Source organism: Sturnus vulgaris, chromosome 1 (genome assembly GCF_052056855.1).
Source record: "Sturnus vulgaris isolate bStuVul1 chromosome 1, bStuVul1.hap1, whole genome shotgun sequence".
Lineage (NCBI taxonomy): Eukaryota > Metazoa > Chordata > Aves > Passeriformes > Sturnidae > Sturnus > Sturnus vulgaris.
Window position 1 is genome coordinate 21,122,725 of NC_142243.1, and position 23,809 is coordinate 21,146,533.

At 39.1% G+C, this 23,809-nt stretch overlaps 1 protein-coding gene across 2 annotated transcripts in view; it reads left to right on the forward strand.

The window, feature by feature from the left end:
* FAM171A1 (family with sequence similarity 171 member A1) overlaps positions 1-22,682 on the forward strand; it is an 87,208-nt gene extending 64,526 nt beyond the window's left edge. For both annotated transcript variants that reach the window (XM_014875637.2, XM_088161197.1), the window contains exons 5-8: positions 1,859-2,035; positions 15,238-15,354; positions 17,834-17,948; positions 18,586-22,682. In XM_014875637.2, the coding sequence (XP_014731123.1) occupies positions 1,859-2,035; positions 15,238-15,354; positions 17,834-17,948; positions 18,586-20,290 (2,114 nt within the window). In that variant the 3' untranslated portion in view covers positions 20,291-22,682. The remainder of the gene's footprint in view (positions 1-1,858; positions 2,036-15,237; positions 15,355-17,833; positions 17,949-18,585) is intronic.
* The last annotated feature ends 1,127 nt before the right edge of the window (positions 22,683-23,809 follow it).

Genomic DNA, 23,809 nt, shown 5'->3' on the forward strand with positions numbered 1-23,809 from the left:
TACAAAAGAATGTCATCAAGACTCAGTACTTGGCAAGAGGAATTTCTCTGATACCAGCCTGAGAACCTTAGTGGCCCATGTCCTGGGGTCAAGCATCAATCTGACACAAGTTAGAGGTGCTGGTAGAGGCAGTGTATTGGATGATCAGGAATAAAGAAACAACTTTTCCCTCACCAATTCCTTCCTCTGTCTTGCTGTTTTATATTCTAAGGTGTTAAGGGGACAATATTGTGCACCATTGGAGCCTGTGTTTACAGATGCATGGGTGGCTGGCAACCTTCCCCAACACCCTGGCTGAATTTTCAAAGCTTACTTTGTGTTTTTAATCTGTTAGCTCTGTGTCTCTCCTACATGGCCACCTCCAGAGTGCCTGTTTTCTCAGTACTTTAATCCCTCTGTAAGGTCAGCATCTACCCCTCCATACACAGTCAGTGAAGGCAGCGTGTGTGTCCCTTGCATATCAGCTGTGTAACACTGACAACCACCTGGAAGCCTGGGCAAAGCGTGCATCAGACTGGATGCTTTCATAAACGAGCCACATGCAACATTACTCCTGGTTATTTTCCATGTTTTTCAGTTTGCCTGTCTTGCAAAATGCAAGGAATTTAAAATTCGGCAAAATTTTTTTCCCCCTTCACTTTGCCACTTCCCCAACCCCTTTCCTGGTGATGTCTTTATTTGGTGAGTTATTACTCAGAGATACCAAATTTAATAAAGGTCATTGCTCGAGATTTAACCAGAGATATGAGAAATCATAAAGGTCTCAGTGCTTTCCCACCATTCCCTCAGGTGTCCTCATCCTGTTGAGCAGTCACCAGGATACCTGAGGATACTCCAATGCCACGTGTGTGCCACCACTGCTGGCTGTGAATATGCCCTCACAGGCAGTGTGAGTAAGGCACCAGGCTTACAGTGGGAGCAGTATCCCATCCCTGCCAGCCAGGCATCCCTCCTCCTTCTCCCTGATGTGCCCCCTGGCAGCAAGAGCAGCCTCAGAGCCCCGGAGCCAGCAGGAGAGAGGCAGCAGGGATGGTGCTTTTAGCAGCTACAGCCTGTGGGGCTCCAGCTCCTTGCAAAACTGGAAGCTTGACCTCTTCCAATTTGAACTACTCTTGCTATTGCTTTGAGCTGCAGATCTCAGTTTTAAAACTCAAGAGGGTTTTTTTCACCTGTTCACACATCTGGGATTTTTTATCTGTTATTGATTCATTTGATTAAATCATTGAAGGGTTATAATGCTTTTTAGAAGTAAGTTGTCATGAAGTAACATTGATTGGCATCCAGTTTAAACATAAAGAATCATTACTGTCTTAGATAAGAAGATAACATTGGTTATGCTAATAATCCATTTAGCATGGTTCTTTTCAGTGAAAGGCCAAAGGAAATGCAACCTGGCATTCTTAAACATGTGGCCGGTCATTTGTGAAGTGCCATTGTTTATTTTGGTGTTTGTTAGTTAATAATACGAGCATTTGAGGTTATAATAAAGACTTGTAAGATATGGGGTTTTTTGCCATGAAACTGTGTTACTCATACAGGTTTATTTAAGATGAATTAACATGAAAAAAATACGTGCTGGAGATTTTTGCACTGTAGTCTTCTTGTCTTCACATTTTTCCAAAATCAAGTGAAAAATAGACCATATACATCTTCCTTCAGTTTTGTGGCTTGGGTTTGGTATTTTTGGCAGGGGGAGAGCTGGCCGGTTGATTGGTTTAAAGTTCTTTTGTAAAGACAGGGAGGAAATTGCTGCTGCCATTCCTTGCGAATTACATTGATTCTGCGGCGTTGAAGCACACAGGAATCCCTTCCATTCCATACCTGCTGTAGTCACAGTGTTCATTCACTCTCTCGATAGGAAACAGCACCAGGTATGACCTCACCCCCGTCACTGCTGTCAGCGTGCACCTCCTGAGCAGCGATGGCACCCCCGTCCCCGTGAACGGCCCCATCTATGTAACAGTGCCTCTGCCAGCAAACAGCAACCTGAAACACAATGCACACGTGCCAGCATGGAGGTTCGACCAAAAATTTGGTAGGTAGCATCTCATTGTGGCTCCCTAGGTGGCTTTTGTTTTCTGTCTAAAAGAAGAGACAGCTGAGTTTTACTGATCAAGTAATATATGGTATATATGCAAATATACTTGACTTAGCGTTGTGTGCCAATTTTAAAGAAGTTTTTGTAAATGTAAATTATTAAATATTTTATCTGAAAACTTCAGAGGAATGCGTTTCACCCACAGACTGAGAAGAGTCTGTCATATTCACTACAGCACTGAATTGGAAGTGTGTAGCAATGGAAACTTGGCTTATCTTTGCCAGCAGCCAGCTGTCTGACCTTGAGTCCCCCTCTTGGCTCAGGCTCTGTTTCCTGCCTGCCAGATAGGAAATATAGTACTGACTTCTTTTGTAAATCACTTTGAGATTTACTAGTACTGTCAGAAGAATACATGTAAATGATTTAAATGAATTGTTAAAAAGAAAAATTCAGTAAATATTTCAAAAGGACAGAATGACTAATAAACAAAATTGTAAAATGCACTCATTTTCATATTACAGAATACTGTTTGCCATTGTGAACGGAAATTGTCCCAGGAATACATGTTTTAGGCTCTTTCTAAAATTTATTTTCTTTATTTTTTACTAACTGGCACTGGCCTTCTTTACAGCTTCAGATTTGAAAGGGCGAAGGAGTGCATAAGTCTTGTCTTGGTGATCCCCCTTCAGTTATTGTCCTGTGCCTTCTGAAGTATTTACCAGAGGGTTGTTAAGAAAAAGGAGAATGGAAGGTGAGAAAGGTAGATGATGAGAGAAAAAGGAGCCAGAAATACGGATCTGTGCAGGAAATAATTGGGGGTTTGTCCTGCAAGCAAATGTTTTGAGCCAGCTGATGATTACACCTAGACGTAGAGGAACAAGCATGAAAGCAGTGTGTTGGAGGAAGAGAGAGGTGAAGGGGCAAATAATGTTTTTGTTCATTACCTGCCTCTGTTTGCTGAAAAAAATGGTGTATTTTCAAACAGCATACCCATGAATCTTCTGTCAGAAGTTTCCTGTATTAGAGGGTAAAGCAGTACGATTCAGTGAAGAGGAAATTTGAATATGATATAAAATGCAATAGTAGAAAAAGAGTGCAATGGATGGATTTGGCTTTTCCCTTAACCATGGAAATGACACGTCTCTTGCACTGACCTGGAAATCAGTTTCACTACATTCTTCCTGAAACTGAATAATTAATTCTTCTAGAAACTATTTTGTTTCCCCTTGTTAAAAAAAACAAAACCAAGAAACAGAGAAGATTGAGTTTACTTTCCCCATAAGAAGCAATTCTCCCCCAGTCCTTCCTGTCAGCTGTGCTAGAGCTGCAGCCTGCCTCATTGCTAGTTATTCATTGCAAGTAAATGGTTCTGATTTTGATTATGGAACTTTCTCATGGCCAAATTTCCATGCCCCTGCAGTGAGGCCACAAAAGCTCTCTCTTAGTATGGAATACGTTTTTTAATTTTGTATATTAAGAGCTAGTTACCCTGTTGTGTGCAGTATATATATTAGTATAGATCAATAGGGGTTGGTTAATTAATTAGTGTTGCAGGCTTGAGGCTCCCAATCTTGAGACAAGTCCAGCCTTGTTTGATTCATGACAAACTGCTGGAGCACTTGTTTTATTGGAAGGAGAAGGCATGAAGACTGCTAAACAAAATGCATCTTTGTCAGGCCACTTAGCTTCACAAAGCTGTGGAGAGCAAGGTATTGAAGATGATATGCTCAGGCTCCAGCTCACACTTCAGCTGAAGTAAGCATCTTTCTGTGCAACCAAAGATGTTGAACAAAGAGGCATTTTAAGCCCTGGCTGCAGCATGCCAGTTCTAGTAGAATTTTGGCCATATCCCAACCAATTTAAATTAGAGTAGCTTAATTTAATAAGTAGAGCAGCCACACTATCTTGTGTAAGCTACTTTAACACCCTAAGGGCTGTCAAACTAGCCATATGTAGCATGAACATGGTGGTATCCTGTCATTCCACATCCCTGTTGTGCTTGGATTGTGAAGGGAGATGGATAGATAATGACTGGGATGGCTCCATACTGGAGAAATCCTTAGCTGGCGGGTAAGGTGGTGTAACCCATTTGCATTGCCAGATCTGTGCCTTGTCAGGACAGGGCCTCTAACTTTATTATTCTGATTCTGTCTTTCATTTCATGGCTGCTTTTTTCAGTGCTGGTTATCTTTTGGTTTCTCTTTAATAGTTTTCCAGTGGTTTAAATTTTCATGCTTTTACCTGAACAGTGAGTAAATGCACAGATAGAAAACTGTGACTGTCTTACCAGGCATTTACAGCACTTCTCTCTCGTGGATTAACAGTACAGTGGACACTTGTTCATGCAAGCCGTTGTTTTTGTTTAGAGTCCTTGTGGTTGTCTTCATTACTGCATGAAATACAATTTCTGCTCTAAAAAGCAGAAGTGCTTCTCGCTTTTAGAGGACGTGGAGAAGTGACAGAAATACTACAGAGATATTTTAATCCTTAGTATCTCATACGTTTTGCTGAGCTCATGATGAACTAATATGAACTCAGAGGCATCTGACTGGAAGTGCAGAGATTTTCGTAATTTCCACAAAAATGAGGCGCATTCGCATCTTATGGCAGCCAAAAATAACTAATGGCTTTTTAGGATGTTTACCATAAACAATCTGTATTTTCATGACCACACTTTCTATCCTTGGGAGAGAAGCAGGAGAAGCAGCATAGTCTGCTTAAGGCTGAGAGTGGCTCCACTGACACTGATGAAACAAGCAGCCAGAAAAAACAGGCTGACATCAAAACAAGACAATCTGCTGCATCTATTTCATACTGTTCCAAATGAGATTTTTCGTTATGAAACAAACCTACTGCCTTTTGTGCACAGCAAGCAAATTAAAGCAATAGTACCATTTTGAGTAGTTAATAAAATGAAGATCAGCTGTCAATGCCCTGGAGATGTTTTAAGCGTAAGCAAATACATGTAACCTTGCTCTTGTGTTGGTCCACTCCTGTTTCCTGCAGCATTTCTGAGTGTTGGCAGTAATAAACACAGCTGCATTGATGTTACAGAGACATTTCATGAATTGCATTACATGACATGCTGAAATGCAACTTAATCACTCCGTGCTGTGGGTGTACCCATGTCTTGTGTTTCACACTGCTGTGGGACTGGTTTTATTTCACAGTCTGCACTTAAAAGGTTTGGACATAGAGACAGGTATTCTCATTTCTATAATCAGGAGTGCACAGTGGGGTTTTCTGGGGTTTGAGTGGTTTTTTTCCTAATTAGTGCTGTGTTGGATTTCTCAAAATCTGAGGGAGCTGAAAAAAATCATTTTTTCTTTATCTGTAAACAGATGGTTGGGATCATGACTTCTTCCGTGTATATTTGCCTTGATGTCGGCTAGGATTTACATCAGTATAATTAATCTCTCTATTCTTGGACACCAAATTTCTGTTCAAAACTTCTTTTTAGCTTTGTCCTCTTCAGTCAGAAATACGACAGATCCCAGCAGAAATGAAACTTTCTGCCTCCTGTGTCATCTCCAGCTCCCACCAGCTGGACTGAATAACACAGCACTTGCTCAGCTGTGTTCTCCTCAGCCCCATTTAAATGGTTTATGTTATGTTAAGGTGTCTGGTTTTCATTGGATTCAGTGAGCAAAACTGTAAGTCCAGCATTCTCCATTTGAAGTCCTCAGTTTCATTCCTTGTGGTATGACGGCATTATGTGTACCTAGACCTCTAGATCCATATCTGGAGCTGTATGAAAGATTCTAAAATTTGACCAAATATTCCAGTGTGCATAATTTTGAAAATTAAATTTACTAATACGATGCAGCTGCTAGTTAATTATTCCCATCAAATAATAGAAAAATATTTTCAACATTATTTTTAGTTCTGTGGCAAAGGACTGTGGAGTGGAAGAGTTGACCCTTAGCCCTTTTGTACCTCTTAAAATATGTTATTTCTTGTGCATGACATGTAAATGGAGTTTAGGATACTGTGTCTCTGTTCTTCCTTCTTCCCAGACACTTGTACACCTTTGTTGTTTTACATCTTTGATGTGACCTTGTTGTCTTTAAATGATTGGCTTTTTTGCAGAGGAGGATGTTTCCCCAGAGCCTGAAATTTCAGCCATGTGTTTGTGTAAAATGATGGCAGAGAATGGAGAAAAGTATCTTTGGAAACTCCTTGTAACTTCATAAAAAAACAATACTTTATGTACTCTGCTCTTCTTGATTGGCCCTTTCTGACTGCATTTCATGCCATAATAGATTTTTAAATGCATTTGAAAGTCTGTTACTTGTTTTTTCTGGGTGGCATTCTGCCGTCAGTGGTAAAATTTGTATTGATTTTTGTAGAACCAAAATTTTCAAATGTTCCTTCCTCAGCAAAATCAATATAATGTTTTCTGTGCTCAGAAGAAGTCATGAGGATACTTATTTATGTGTAAGCAGTATTGGTGCCTACTCAAACTTGACTGCAATTTCATAGAGGTGGAATTATGCTTGTTTTTTGTTCATAGTGTTTATAGGGAGAGAGTGAACAGCTACTGTCAGGCAGAAAATGTAAGCAGATTACTGTACTTGTGTACATTCACTGTGCATTGTTTGCAAATAAGATGATTTATAAAAGCCTCAGATTTAAACTTTCCATGTGGTAGCATTGATAATCCACCCAAAGAAAATACTGTCTTATAGTTTAAAAATAAAACATTTATTTTTGTTGTGAATTTGATTAATTTCTGCCTGCCACCACATTCATAACCATGTGTGACTGACAAAAAAATAATACTTTAACAGAAACATTTGCAGCCTTGATATGACACTGGATGTGAGTTTGTGCCTCTGACCTTAGAGAGATGGTCTGCATTTGGAGTGCATGCAGCTGCACACGTAGCCTGGAGCTTCATGCACTTCTCCATGAGTTTTAGTGGGCATGAGAAATGGACGTGCTCAGAAAATCACATTCCTCACCCCCAAAGGTTTGAGCTTAGTATAACCAGATCCAGAATACATGGTTCTAGACCAGATTCAGTAGTGATATGGAGATGGTTTGCAAAGGTGAAAACCACAGAAGTTCAGGGTTAAGCTATTTCTGTAGTTTTAAAATTCCTTGACAATTTGATTTTAACTTCCTTTATAATCTCAAATGGAAAGCTGAAATTATTGTTAAAGACACTAAAGAATGCAGGTTCTTAACTAGCTGCTGTCAAAGAATTTCATATTTTGTGTGTTGCCATAGAAATGTCAGCCTCCAAACCCATCTTTTTGCCATGTACAATGTCTACATAATAGGTGCAGATACCATTTCAGAGTATTAGACATTGCATTGAAATATTGAAAGGAAAAGCAGCTCTTCCTCTGATGCTTCACAGTATAGCTCACTGAGGTATATTCTCACTCTCATGATTCCTCTGGAGAGGATCATAGAAGACAGTTATGCTTATTTATTAGTGTGTGTTTTCAAAATGGATGTTGTGGCTTACAGATATGAAAGGGAATGAATAGATTGTCTAATCCTCTGCCTACCTCATACACCATTCAAGCTACATTTATAGCAAAGTGGATGAGGTATGGTATGATGAACATTGAAGAAATCAGGTTGATGCTAAAGTGTATCTTGGTGCATCTTTGTGCAAATAATCTACTTATATGTAGTCAAGGAAATAAAACTGCAAACAGATCCCTGGCTTTTGGGAGCAGGTTTTAATAATGTAATATCTTGTAGATAGCCCTGTAGCTCCACCTATAGAAGCCATGGCAGGAGAAGGTGGGAAGAGGCAGGCATCAAAACATCAGAAATGGAGAAAAGACCTTTGTGCTTGAGCAACAGCCTCAGTTGAAGAGGACCTGGAGATTGGTGGGAATCCAGGCAGGAGTGGGTAGTGCCTGGATGGGGCTGGAAGAGGCTGAGGACCTGGGAACCCCTCCCTCTGCAGCCTTGTAATATGAGATGAAATCCCGGTGTGCCTCTGCTTCACTTCCCGTTTAAAAAATAGAAACTGACTGTGAGCGTGATGTGAGGCTGAAGGAAGGAAAAGTCATACAGTGTTTTGTGTATGTGCTTTTATTTATTACTTGTTCTAATAATTTTGTCAGTAACTGACTGAATACGATGAATGACATGGTAAAGCAAATTGTAAAGGCAGTATCTTTCACGTATACCAGTAACTAGGATGATGGTCCAACAGGCATAAGTAAGCTTTTCCTTTTGAAATACAATTACTAATCAGTAATTATGTATGGAATTAATTTTCTTTAATAAGTCAATTCTGTTCTGGCATTCTGGAAGGAGATACTGAGGGGACCAAAGCAATGCAAGCAGTTGTGTGTACAATGTGCCCTGCCTTCTACCCAGATATAAAGATTACTAAATAATGAAAACCAGTGTGTTCTTTTGTTAAACACTTGACAGGTGTTTTAAGGGGAAAAATGGGAAGAGATGAAAAAGCCCACAGAGCTTCTCAGATACAAACAATAAATTGAACTCATAGATTTCCTTGCCAAAATCTTCAAGGTATGATGGTAAAAATATTTCCCTTTTAGTTAACAAAATAATGGTGGTGCTGCTAGAACAGGAGCAGGATTTAGCCTTGGAAGAGTTGTGTAACACATTCTGTAAGAGTGGAACAATAATGAGGGTATGGGCTCTCAGAACAAGGACGTTTATTTTTTGATGTTGCCTAGCAACCCTGAAAACAAAATTGTAATATTAACTTATATACTATGAATTTTTAAACCCATGTGTATTGGGGGGAGGGTGAGGAGGGGAGTTGGCTCCACCAATGCTCAGGAAGGAATTTTCAACTTCCATTTCAGGCTTTTAGCTTTTTAGCAAATTAACAAAAGTAAAACGAAAAATCCCATCCCTCTCTAGTAAAACTTCTCCTCCTGATGCAGATTAGAGGTGATTTTCAGTTGGAAGAAGAAATCTGATAAGCAGCTTTCAACTGGTAGAATGAAAAGCTACACTTTATATATGTCATAACATGCTTTAGGAAGTTCTTCTCACAAACTTGTCCTTGATTAACTCTTCATAATAATGCTGCCATTTGCAGTGTCTAAATCAATTACTTCTAGAAGCACTTTTAGTATGTTTTGAATATCCTTTGCTGTCCTACACTGTCTGATAACAACGTGCCTCATTCCTTTTGACACATATATCTCTGTTTAACCAAGAATCTCTGCCTAAGCAGGGCAATCTTATGAGACATTGTAGACAGCACAAAAGAGATCATGCTGAAAAAAATGCACTTCTCATTAAGGAATATTTATTTAAAACATCTATGCTATTAAGCAGTACAGTTAAAAGTACCTTTCTTTTCTTTTCAAAGTGCTTTGTCCCAGGAAGATAATCTTGTGACTAAAAATAAATTAATATAATGGGATTATGTTTAATTTGCTCTCTTACTAATTAAATCCTTTTATTTGTCAGACCTCTTGGATGCAAATAATTCATGTTGTAAATAACATGGTTTTGGTTCCCTGTTTGAGTGGGATTGGATGATCCTATTACCAGTTAAAAGAAACAAAATGAGAAACAAACAGTATTTCATCAATGGAAGAATTTTTGACTAAAAGCTCACATGTAAAAGTAATTTATGGAAATAAATCATCATGGCTACCATATATTTAAACATAAGCAATATTTAGACTTTATGACTGTCCTTGGGGGAAGCTGCTGGCTGCAGCACATTCATCTGACAGTCACTTACTAAAACTATTTTGGTCAGTGATTGAAAGAACATAATATCAGAGTCAGCAGAAGTGATCTGGAAGGCTCTCATCTTGGGAAGTTAAACCTGAAGCGAGCAGCATTACACATCCTCCCAGAGAGGCAACCTCTGTGCTGGGGTGCCAGCAAGAGAACTCTCCTTGCAGCCAGATCACAGGAAGGGAGGTTGTCCCCCTTCTTCTTGGCTGTTGCAAGAGTCCCATGCATCTCTCCCTAGAACAGGTGGTGCTGTGGGGCACTGTTGCCTCACAGGAGCCCATGGGAAGTTTGCCATTTGCTTGAGCAAGTGAGGATTGGGGTTGTCAGCATGTACAGTCACTCATGGAAGCCAGAGGGACATACGATTCCCTGGATTTCACTACAGATCAATTTAAAAAAATAAAGTCTAGCTTTAAAATAGGGAAGCAATGTCAGAAGCATCATGTATCTAGACTGTGGAAGCAGATCCATTCATGCTGCCTGGTTCCAGCAAGCTGTCACATCGAATAGTTGATGTCTTTGAAGACAACAGGACGTCTCTTTTCTGCGCAAACCAGCCATACCTGCAGTGACCTGATTGTGCAGGGGGATAGTCTAGAATAGCTGTTCTTCAATGGCTTCTTTGCAATAGCTGCCCATCTAGACGCTCTCCTGGCTGAAAGTGCCATTTTTCAGTCTGATTCAGAAGTAAACCAAATTAAATTACAAAAAGGTGTTGTTTAATGCTGAATGTGTCTTGAAATAGAGATTTAATATGCAAACCATTTGCTGTTAAATTTGCTCATGATAACCCCCCTCTGGCCTCCGTTGGCAAGTCCTAAAAGCTGCCTGAGATAAAAAAGCACAAAGTTACTGCAAAAATTCTCTCTAGCAGAATTTCTCTCTCCTGCTCTGCTGAAATCTTGAACATCACTGATATTTTTGCTGTCAGATGGACATCAGCTTTCTTTATCTGATCCTTTTTTATTTGTCTGTCTTTGCAGTGCTTTGATTTTTGATATTTGTTATGTTCTCTTACCTTGCTTTTGAGTTCTGTATCTGAAAGAGTGATGGGCAGATGCTTCAAAAGCTTTTTAAGAAGGAATGAAGAATAAATTCGTTAAATTATATCATTTATTCCAAAAGTTGGTAACAGGCAGTATCATTTTGGTGAGAAAAGCGTTAAGTGTCTAGGTTCTCCCCCTGCTGTTAGTTTGAGCCAGGAGACAGCTCCCCTGACTTGAATCTTGGATCAGCGTGTTGGCTCCACTGAGCAGTAGGAGAGGAAAAAGAGGAAGAGAAATGTATAAATGATCTTTAAGCAAGAATGTCTCTATATATAAAAGTTTTCCATAAAGCACCAGAAAGTCTTTAAGAATTAATGGTGAATTGGCCCAAATCATGCAGTGCTTACAAACTATACTGAGCTTGCTGTTTCTGCTCCAAAGAGGCATTGACAAGTTTTCTTTGGAACGACACAGTCTTGAACAAAAATGATCACTTCTATTCTATCCAACTCTTTTGACTGGTTTGGGGATTTTTATAATAATCCTGTATTGCTTGTTACTTAACATTTGTTACAAATCAATTGTAGATATTAATAAGCAGTGAAGCTCATTGATTATGCTGATTTGGGTGGGGGGAGTAGATGTTACAGGATATTTGGGAAATAACAAATTAAATTATTAGAATACAGCATACAGGGAGGTAAGACCTCTCTTCCCTTATAAATCCCCCTGCATAGTTCTGCAGTTGTAATCCTGACAGCACAGAAAAAATGAATGCTGCTTGCTCTTCCATTTGCAGGTACTGCATAGGAATGGATATAAAAATGGACAAAGTTCTTTACTGACTGCCCCAGTCTCCTCCTTTGCTGACAGCAAGCGTGTGGGGACACAGAGGAGGAAAACATCTTGTTTTCCACTCCAAGGAGGAATCTGAGGCAGGACAGGGAATTCGTTCTCCAGGCTGCACTGCAATGAACTCTTGGTCACATAAGGCAGTGTGAAATAGTGGGAGCACAGCCAGTCACTACCAGGCAATTGGGTTTTGCTCAATAGAAGGTCCAACATTAGTCATTTCAGCAAGGTACACTGCTTGTAAGGAACTGCAAGAACACTGCTTGTTTAATGATACTTGAAAAGCAACCAGGAAATCAGAACCTATAAAGGATGAAATAGGAGAGATCTGGAAATGCTGATGGATTTGCAGGATACTGGAGGTATGTCAGTTCCCTCCAGTAACACTAGGTTGGCTTTCAGCTATTTGATCACAGAAGAACCAATACAGGACTTTATGTTTACAGCTGTTTCCACTCAAACTTATTTTGTTGCTGCTGTTGTAAAGGATGGAGTTCTTCAGTTTCTTCATCCCATGACGTGGAAGGATGCTCTGTTTTATTAGTGGACTACTGGTAGGAGAGGTGAAAGTTTAAGAGGCAAATTTAGCACCAAAGTGTTGGACCATGAAAGAATTAAAAAGGGCTGACAATGAGATTTTGTACTCATGGTTCACAGGAACCCACACTTGGTGTCGTCTTGATGAAAGAACTTGAGACAGAGCCATTTAAAAGTTACTTTTTTCTGTCATAATACCCCAATTTGTAGGGCATGGTCAACAAAAGCTGTGTCACTTTTGTTTAAAGATGATCAGTATTAGGTACATCTTTTATGCATTTGAAATTCTTAACTATCCATAACAGAGAGAGGGAATTATATTTTTCCTTAGTTTATGCAGACCAGCACATGTCCCATAGTATGTCCAGTGGTTAGCAAGAACGGGTGAACCAAGTGAGCAGCAGACAAGGATGAAACCTGCCTGAGGCTTGTGCAGTAGACTCTGGTTTGCTTCCATTGCCAATAGGGGGTTTCTGTTGTTGGTAAAATCCTGGGCTGCTGCTGGTTTGGCAGGAGGGCAGCATGGGCGATAAGCCTGCAGCCTCTCTGAGCTGCTTGATCGCTGCATTTTGCAGAGTATTGCCGAGCTAAAGGCTTGTCGGGAGGCAGCAGGACCGCGTTCTTTGGCGTGCAGCATCCAGTGGGTAAGGCATGCTGGACACAAGTTCCCCCTAGTGAGAGCATCAGGAGTAGCTTCTGCTCGAGGAGGCAGCTGTAGAAATAGACATCGAAGGTAGTGAACTTGGCTAAATGACACGTCCGTGTTCTGCTTGTGTGTGAATTTAAAGGGCATAGAGATTATAAGAAAAATATGGGAAACTTGTTGTATTCATCATCCAGGTCCTTCCTTTTTTTTTTTTTTTTTTTAAATCAGCACATTGTATCTCTGTTAAAGTTTTATTTTACATTGTTGTATATTTCAATAGTTAGTGCATATTCTCATCATCCAGATCTTGCAGAAAAAGAAAAACGACAAGGTTCAAGGTTACAGAATTTTTTAACCAAATGACATTTTAGAGACAAGATAAAAGCAATTTGTGACCTTAAGGCCTGTTTTTCACCTTCAGTTATTAGTTATGTTAGTTATGTTCAGTTTAGTTATTCGTATGATGTCTTGCCTGAAAGTGCATGGATAGAGAATCTGAAGGGTTACTGGCCATGTTAGTGGAGAAAAATAAATCTACTTTCCCTATATTTTCCAGAAACTTTACAAATAACTGTGGACAATTCCATTCTGTTTTTCCTGCAATGTTTCCCTAAGAGAGGTAAATGAGTGACTACATCAAGATGTTCTGCTACAGCAGTTATGAATGCCACATATGCAAATTTGTGTACACAGATTTTGGTCCTTTTAGTACTGTAAATCAAAATTACTTGTGCGACTTTCTGAAATGACAGATAATTACTGCTGTCTACAGACTGGAAATGATACTTGGAAAACTGGAATTACATCAGTAATTCCTTTTCCCTGTTGCCCACAAATTGTTTAGTTGCAAATACAGTTGATAGCTGGCAGTAGTAGTCACGTAGATGTAGAAATCCTCTCAACCATGTATTCTTCTAAACCTTTCACTGTATTCAGGTGGGGTTTTTATTAGCCTAAGACAGTGGTCTTGGAGAGGAAAAATAAGTAGCAGGGAGGAAATAAATACTCAAAAGAGGGTTTGCACAGGTGGATAATACAAGGCACACAGAAGAAATCATCAGGATCTTTAATATATTATAAAAACAACAAACCCAGCCCCAGCACCTCTTCTGTGTGTTCTATACTCACTGCTGAGTGTTCAGATGACTGTCATCCAAAATGCTGTTGCTTAATCCTAAGTGACATCTGATGGAAAGTACCATTTTGGGAATTACAAACAGAAGACTTACTGAAAGGAAGGGGAATCACAAGTACATGATGCAGCTTTAGCCTTTCAAGTGAGCATTTGAAGCTGAGTAAGGGAAATACAGCATTCTTCCCACTTCAGCACAGAAATGCAGAGGGGTTTATCCCTTCTCTGTACACAGAGCAGCATCCTGGTAGTGGCCACCAAAATATGTGAGGCCTTAAGGAGACCAAGCCCTCTATTATGGCACCCACTAGAGATGCCAAATCAGGACTGCAGGTTTGGGTGACTCTGCCTGGCACCAGGGGTGGCCTCTCAGTGATGGCACTCCATGTCAAGGCCACTAGTTCTGTGTTTTGTTCAAAGAGGATGAATACAGGAACAGTCTAGAAGCCATTCTGGGCATTTATTACATCAGAAACTAAGGTGAGAGCCCCAGAGTGAGGGCTTAATGAATAACAAAAAGGCATTCAGTTGATTCAGTTGTAAAGGTTTTCATAACCCAACTCTTGGAATAAAAGTAATCTTCAGGAAGTAGAAAAACTCTCAAATAGTTCAGATTTTCAATCTGAAACTTCAAACTTCAGTTTTCAAGAGTTATGCAAACTTAAACATATTGCTTTAAAATTTTTTGTCTTACTTACTTTGGAATTATCATTTCATAATTCTAAATAAAAAGTATTTTGTTTCCTTTGAGAACAATGTTTTAAAAAACACATAATCTGTTACCAAACAGTATTCTTGGGGGTATTATACAGATTACCAGAGTTAATCACAGTGATGGTGCAATGTAACTCTAGTCATTGGCAGTAACTAAGCTTGCTTTTTGTATAGGAAAACCATTTTGGGGGAACATTTTCATCTGTCTTCTGGAAGTTGACAGCCAGGGCTGGTAGAAAGGTGATGTGTAGAACTCAAGTGTGGTCTGAGATGTGAAGTCTCTTGAACTACATTTTTAAAGTGGGCTGTCTACATATAATCAGCTTCAGGAATATTCATCTTCAAAATAGGGTAACCCAATATGACAATAAATGTCTCCTTCTAATAGGTTTTGAAGATTTGCTGGTTTTATTTAATCTTAAAGGTTTGGGGTTTGGGATTTTCTTGCTTCTGAGAAAGCCATGGGCACTCTCAAACGCCAGTGACCAGAAGGCACAACTTCCCACTTCACAGTAACACACACAATCCCTACCACACATGAATAGGTTTTGTTACTGCTTGATTTTCCTCGTTTGCAGAGGAATGCATGAGTATCTGTAACATCTTCCTACAACTTCTACGTTTACAGGGACATGGCTGAAGAGTAGTTTGGGCATAGTACAACAAGAAGGAAGTCAGTTGACTTGGACTTATATTGCACCTCAGCTGGGCTACTGGGTTGCAGCTATGTCACCTACTATCCCAGGTAAGATGGAATTGCATTTTATTGGTATTTGCAACACTGAGTAATTATTTAATCATATATAATGTTTATGTTTTTCAGAATTACCTCATCTGAGATGCCACAGCTTGATCAATAATGGATTATTAGAAATCTGAAAGTAAAAGGCTAAAATCTTTTCAGGATTGTGTGGGGCAACCCTGGCACTCAGAATACCTGCATCATTTAAATGGGGAACATTTCAAAGTGTTCTTGCTTTGATGCATTTGTGTCACCACTGCCTGGTACAGCCATTGCTAGGAAATGATGGCAGTCACAGCATCAGCGTGTTGATGTTCCAGCACGCAGAAAAACCGGTGCTGTGAAGTTTCTGTAGAGAAACTCACAGAGATATGGATTCACCTAACACCAGCATTATCCTGGGTTAGACACTTACTAATGTATGTATGGATGGATTGATTGATTGATTGATTGATTGACACTTTTTTCCTTTTGTGCTGAAGATGCCCATTTTGCCCTGCATTATGCTTTGCATCATCTTGGTGACTGATTAATTTACTCTGTGAATAACTTAGCTTAGAAGTTCTAGGAGGTATATTAGAGTGGCATTACTACAGAGCTACAGGTTGCCATCTGCAAACCTCTTGGCATAACTGTAAAAAATGGCTCTGAGCTAGACATTAATTCTATGTGCTTTGGAGATTATTAATGCTGCAACTTCTTCCCTTCTTTCTGTCTGTGGCTGCCTCAAATTTCTTGGTGTTAGCTCTTCAGCCACCAATAATCTGAGATGTCTCTGTGTATAAAAGAGCCAATCAATCAGTCAATCAGAAAAAAACAAAACAACCCACAACTTCATACAGATTTTCTTTATTAGGTTTTCCAGCTTAAAACTTAATCCAACAGAAATGAAAACATGCTTGCCTTGGCTGTGCAAGCTCAATAAACGAAATATAACCAATGAAACAAACTTTTACAAGAGGACAGGTTTTAAAGTCTACTCATGCATATCATGAAGTTGTTTCATAATATGCAAGCTTTTTATTTGAGGTTCTATTAAATTATAGATAATAAATGCTGGGATATTCAGCTGATTCTTTGCTGATCAGAATTCAGAGGCAGGTGCAGATCTGAATAAGCTATCATATTGAATTTAATGGAATTTTACAAAATAATTGTTCTTGAAGAAAAAGCAACTCCTCTGAGCCAAACATTTCCCAGTACAGCTCTGTCCCAAATTGCAAGGAAGTTACACTAGTCATGGAATTGTGCTTGTAACTCTGAGGTTACAAGGCCTGTAACTCTTAACAGGAGAAGGCTTATTTGTCCTTTTGATTTACCTTGTATGGCAGAGTTTCTACTTGTATTTTCCTTTTCCTTCCCTCTAGGGCTAGATCTGAGTTCCTAAAACTTTGTTGCAATGGGAGCAACATTTTCATGAAAAATTCAAGTGTCTTATCTTGTCTTCTTCTTGCTTAATGTCCTAAAGCAACAGTAACATCAATTATGTAATGGTAGTGGTGGGACAGAATGTATAAATATTTAGATTTCCCAAACGCAATATAATTTATGTTACTTTTAATGAGTTAATGTATTTCTGCATATTTTATCTCCTAATTGAATCTATTTGATTTTTTATCTCAAAAATGGACAAAAATCATCTTTGTTTTCCTAGCAGTGGCTCTACAGACCATTCAAGTTCCACAGATGAATTTTTGCAAACCTTATGACCTAGACCCTCCAAACTGGCCAAGTTTGCTGTCCTTCACAGTACATGCATGTTAGCCTGCCAGCTGGTGCTGTACCTCCTTGCTTGCAGATGAAAATTTGAGTCTTTATTTCAAAATCATCAACAGTTGATTTTACAAACCAACTGGGTCACACATGCATAATTGTGAACAGATGTTGTCCACATGTGCATTCCTTTGTGTGTTAGAACATGTATTAAGCATTATTTAAACCTGGAGTTACAACACTCTTTCACTAGTGGCCTGTTAATTAAAGCTGCTGAAGATCTGCTTGGCTTGGTTTAACCTAGGCTTCAGAGCACCAACACATTTTCCAGGGAATCCTGTACTGCAGTGTCTGTACTGTTTGGTGTGAGGAGCCACAGATGTTAAAGAGCAGTTGTTGCCCACAGTGTTGCTTTGTGCATTACAGTGCTGGGAGATGCTCAGATGGATTTTCTCCAGTGGGGAGAGCTTTGGCACACAGTGTCAGGATCTGGAAAGCAGCATTCACTGATGCATGCTCCCATTGAAACTAACTGCTTTTCCACAGAATGAGCTAGTTGGACTTGCAGTCATGAAAACCAACACATGCTTTCTCCACAACTTGCTCCCTTCTCCAGAGATGGTCTGCTCAGTAGGCACCAGGGATATGAGCAGGAGTGTTGCTTAGCACCCTCATAATAAGGGGAGGTGTCCCTCTCCTTGTTCAACTGTTATTCCTCTTCCTATTTGCAGATTATTACAGGTCTAAATTCTCTCTTCTGGTCTTCCAGGTCCCGTCGTAACACACGACATTACCAGCTATCACACAATGTTTCTTTTGGCAATTTTAGGAGGGATGGCTCTCATACTTCTAGTCTTGCTCTGTCTGCTTTTGTATTATTGCAGGTAAGATTCATCATCCTAGTTATTTAGTTCATGTTGAAAATACAAATTTTTTGTGTTTATGAAATTAAAAGCTTTTATATTGAAACATTTTTCCTGTGAGGGGGCGGGAAAGGCAAGCAAACGCTTGAAGAAGAAAGGAACAGTGAGATCAAATTTCCTGTGTTCCTGGTTACATGCAGCATATAAATCCCTGCCTTTGGGAGGATGGTAGTTGAGTGAATCACACACATCTGTACCTGTGTTCTCCATGTAACTTCCTATCAAACATGGGTATAGGTTCAAGATCTCTGTACCTGTTAGGCATTTGCAAATGATCTTTCTATTGGCGTTGTATTAAAATGAATGTTAAATTATCAGCAAATGCCTACAATAATGAGTGATTTTATACTTCCCTTCTCTAGACATTTACTCCAGTTTGTAATTGGTACTTGAGATATTTCCCAAATGACATTAGTTATTCTTTAATTTTATCTTCGCTGCTGGGATAAGCTTTTAATTTTTAGATTATGTAATAAAAGTTCAATTCCCCTAATACTAATCACTGCTTAAAAATCTTCTGTTAAGACACACTTGCTTCTCTTGTTTCTGTGTACAACAGTCATAAATGTATAACTTCTTTTGTTACTGGCTTTTATAGAAGAAAATGCATAAGACCACGTCAACATCATAAGAAACTGCAACTTGCAACAGCACTGGACACTTCTAAGAAGGATCAAGCAACCTCAATGTCCCATATAAATTTAATATTTTCACGTCGTGAGTCAGAATTTCCAGGTGGATTGTCTGTTGCTAGCAATGGACACGCTGAAAACTCAGGGGCAAAGGAATTAATCAGTGCTGTCCACATGGAGATGGTATCACCTACTGGAGAAGCAGATATGCATACACCTATGCTCAAACACTCCTTCAGTACTTCCCAGGAGTTCAGCTCCCGAGAGGAACTGCTCTCTGACAAGGAGAAAGACAAGAGCAGAATTTCCTTGGATGACCTGACTCCCAGTGGGTCTCTAAGAAAAGACTACCACAAGTCAGCAGATAGTTTTCCTCTAAAGACAAGAAAATCTACAGAAACAGCTGAAGGCTATGAGTCCCCTATCAAAGATGAGTATAGGAGAAGTTACAATGCTATGCTGTCTCAGCCTTTATTTGAAAAGCAAGAGAGAGAAATTCAAGTATCTATGAACCATATTGCTACTGGAAGTAAATACAATATTCAGGAACAAATATACCCCACACCTTCAGCCCCTGAAAAAGAGCTGCTGGACTGCAGACCTACTGATTGTATGATGTCTCGTTCAGTTGATCACCTTGAAAGACCCACATCTTTCCCTCGACCAGGTCAGTTAATCTGCTGCAATTCTGTTGACCAAGTCAATGACAGTGTTTACAGAAAGGTTTTGCCTGCACTGGTCATCCCAGGGCATTATATGAAGCTGCCTGGAGAACACCCTTTTGTTAGCCAGCCCCTGGTTGTCCCAGCTGACCAGCAGATTGATATAGAAAGACTTCAGGCTGAGCTTCCTAACCCTCACGCACGGCTTTTCCCACACCCTGCCCAGCAGCTGCAGCCCCAGCAGTTGGCATCCCAAGCAATATCTCAGCAACACTTGCAAGATGCAGGTGCAGCTGAGTGGAGTCAGCAAAATGCTTCCATGTCTGAATCTATTTCCATTCCTGCCTCTCTTAACGATGCATCCCTGGCTCAGATGAATAGCGAAGTGCAGCTTCTTACAGAAAAGGCTTTGATGGAATTAGGAGGTGGAAAGCCACTGCCTCATCCTCGAGCATGGTTTGTTTCTCTAGATGGGCGTTCAAATGCTCACGTTAGACATTCATACATTGATCTCCAAAGAGCTGGTAGGAACGGGAGTAACGATGCCAGTTTGGACTCTGGTGTTGACATGAATGAACCGAAATCTGCCCGAAAGGGAAGAGGAGATCATCTGTCTGCACCACAGAGTCACCCCCCAGTGCAGGAGCACCAGCAGAGGGAGAGGAAGGTTTCAGATAGCACAGCTTACACACAGCTGGTGTACTTGGATGATATGGACCAAAGTGGCAGCGAGTGTGGAACAGCAGTTTGTAGCCCCGAGGACAATGCTCTGCGATGCCTCCTAGAAGGCACCAGTAAGAGAAGTGGTGTGCAGCTGCCCAGCCTGCAGGAGGAAACCAGAACTGTGGATACCAAACCAGAGCCATTAACTAGTCCTGAACATGGAACATCCATTCAAGATGATGATGATGAAGATGAGGAGGATGAGGAAGATGACCAAGGTGAAGATAAGAAGAGTCCTTGGCAGAAACGAGAGGAAAGACCACTAATGACTTTCAATCTAAAGTGAGCTATTGTGAAAATCCACCCTTCAGTGGAGTATAAAATTGCCAAATATCCTTTCTGTGGAAGTGCTTGATATTTTTTCTTTTTTTCTTCTTTTTTTTTTATGTTGTGGAGAGAAAAGAGAAAAACAAACTGTGGTGAGCAACATTTGAAAGAACTTAAATGCATTACTGTGTAAATGTTAGAAAAGAATTAAAATCATTCCTCTGATTTAACAGCTGCCTCCAGTGAGGTAGCTGAACAAAGAGTGTGATTGTTATTCCATATACTTGATATTGGTCATCCAGGATGTTGAAAATACTGACAAATTGTTTTGGTTGGTTTATGACCTCAATCTCCTTATGAATGGGAGCTGGTAAAGCTTTTGTTTTGTAGGCCAATTTTATGCTGATAATGCTACTGAAAGTATCTTAAAAACAGGAGTTTGACACATGGTGTCCAAAATTGTGCATTATCTCAATGAAAGGCTATGCATTGCTGCTTTTAGTAATATTTTGCTTATACTATGCTTTTCTTAATTTTACAAGTTGGTTGTAAACATTTTATGTCCTTTATTATAAACTACTCAGCAATTTGTTTTAATGTACAACTGCAGGAAACTTGAGTAGCATCCCTTAGCATTGAAGCCTTTTTATGAAACCAAACTGAACTTTGTGTCAACTAAGATTCCTCCAATTCTGGTACCATTTTCTCAAAGTGCCTTTTTTACAGTAACAATGAACAGTCCCTTCTTTTGCTAGGTCCTTTTAATTGACCCCATTTGAGATTTTATAAACTTCTGAACTTCTACCTTTTATTTTAAGCTGCATGCCAAGAGTCCCATTTTGTGCTGAGCATTTCTCATTTCAATACCGTGTATTCTGTAGCTATCATGTATATTGTGGATTCTGTTTAGCCAGGATAGACTTAGAAGACATTTTAAAGGGCCCAGAGTAGCCAAGAAGATAGTTTCATTGACTGTATATATTGTTAGTTTCCTCTGGAATCACATGGGCTAATCATGCTCATATGAAATGGACTATCGACTGAGCAAGTGGACTGAATGTGTCTAGAAAAAATTGGGGAAAAAACAAATATACTATCCAAAAGTGCCAGAATTACTCTTCTGTGCTTTTTCCATACAGAGCTGCTTGGTTATCCAAAAATTATAATTGAAAATAAACTGCAAAAAGTATCTTTGTGGATTCTTTTCCTCTGGTAGTGGTTATCACATTATTTCATGTTATTTAAAAAGAAAAATACTTTGGTTTTATTTTCCTGTGCATATTTATGCTCGTGTAACTTACTTTCTTTTACAGTTCTCATGAGCTTAAAGCAATACTGAAATTTAGACCCCTTTTCAGAAAAGTATCCTCTGCATCCTGATAAATATGTAATGATTTGCTTAAGTATCACTGAAGACATTGGAAATGAAATCCTGGTATCACCAAAATTCCCTGTGGAGTCACACTTCCTGTGGGCCAGTTTTCTTTCTGAGACTTCTGTGGGTACTCACACTTACTGCACTCTTCTCACTTTTTCATGAATTGGGTTCAAAGAAGAGGAAGTATGTGACTTCCACTTTTTTGGAATCCTTTGTATACATTCAGTTTATCATGTTTCATTCCATTATTTTTATGCAGATTTGCAGCAGTCATGCTTACTAAAGTTAATAAGTAATCTCCAAAGTGATTTAAGTGCTATATAGTTCCTATTTAATTTGTAATAATAAGCCCCAACTCACATTCATTGCTTTATTTTCAGTAAATTTCAAGGTTTTCATAGAAAGTGAGTCTTGTAATTTCCATCTTACTAGGTATGTTACCTGGGAACCTGATCTCTAGCCAGGAGTTGAATCCTGATTTCCTAGTTCCCAGCTCAGTGCTCCTTTCCATTCACAAAGCCAGATCACCTTTTGCTTTGGTTCATGTTGAAAGTGGTATATGTTGTAAAAGGAATCTAAAATATTGTGGAGTGCATTGAATATTGAAATCACCATATTAGCACTAAATTACATTTTACTCATTGTGTATGTGCCAGGTCGTTTCCTGTTCTGTTTAGGAATTTTGTACTGACCGCCTGTGAACTGGTTTTGGGCTCTGGGTTACTTATTATTGTCAGTTTGTGCAAGGTCACTGAACAGAAAAACACTACTTTAAGGGCATAGTATTTATCAGATGTCAGTAAGTGCTGGTAATACAGTGTCACTTACTAATCAGAATGCTGCATAAGTAAACATTCTGAATAAAATTTCCGCATACTAGAATTATTGTGCTGTTTAATTTCAAGTTTTCTGTTGTCTTAAATCTGTCATTTTTAATTATATTCTTTTTTCACATTCCTTTGCAAAGTTTCCATCGTTGCTATCTTGTAAAGTGAGATTGTTGCTATTAAATTGCAGTGGTTTGTTTCTTTAATTGTGTTGGTTTTATGTTCAAAACACTTCATTTGATGATTTGTGGTCCTTTTAAAGCAAATATACTTGAACAAATACAATGTGGGTATGTTTCAAATCTTCTTGAAAATAGCATTTTTTAATTGGTGTGATAGTTTAATTTTGCAAAATATATAGTTTATGAAATGTATTTCTCTACACACCTGGGCCATATGCTAAATAAAACTGGAACAGAATTAGCCCAGATCAGGTAACAAGTTAAGATTAGAGTATGCTGTGCCTAATCGAAAAGTCCAGTGATAAATCCCATGTTTTAATTTTCAAAAACTTACTGAGGAAGATACATCAGTAAAATACAAAGAAATCTTCTTGCTTTGTATATTGCAGTTGCAGAGTGAAGCAAGTACCAAAAAAGCTTATAAAACATTGAGAACAAAGTATAGCTCGAATAGGTCTTGGCATCAGCAGCTCCAAGTTCATGTAGAAGATCACCTAAAAAAACAATTGTTTCCTTATTTTACGATGGCAGATATTAGTAGGGGAAAAAAATGCAAGTTTGTAATGACAGAGCTTACAAATGTAACGAAAATGTTTGTCTTAAAAAAATACTAGAAACAAATCTTCAAAGTTCAGGTTCATCTATATCACAGACTCTGAAATGTTAGCACTGTTGGGAGTTAATACACTCATTAAGAGTCCATTCACTTCATGGTTGTCCCCCAGCTCCCACTTTGTTACTGCTCAAATACTTCCTTCTCAAAGCTTACTAAACTATCTGTAAAGCACCTTGACTTACTGTGATAATGATCTATTATCATTCGATTAAGTGCTTTGTCAGGGTACCAGCGTGCTAAACCCTCTGCAAATACAGGGACAAAAACTGGTTAGTGCCTCAGAGCATTTGCAATCTAACATGTTAGACAAATTATACAAATTTGTGGTACTAATCTGAGATGAACAGATTACAGAGGAAGGCCCAGCATTTGGAAATTGCTCATAATGCTTTTCTTTTCTTACAGGGAGGACTGAGTAGCTTTAGTACAGTGAATTAGGCACTCTTGAAATACCTTGGTAATATTTTCATTTTCTGCCCTTCATTCTATCCATGAGTGCTCTCAGGGACTAATTTTATCTCACTATTCTGAACCA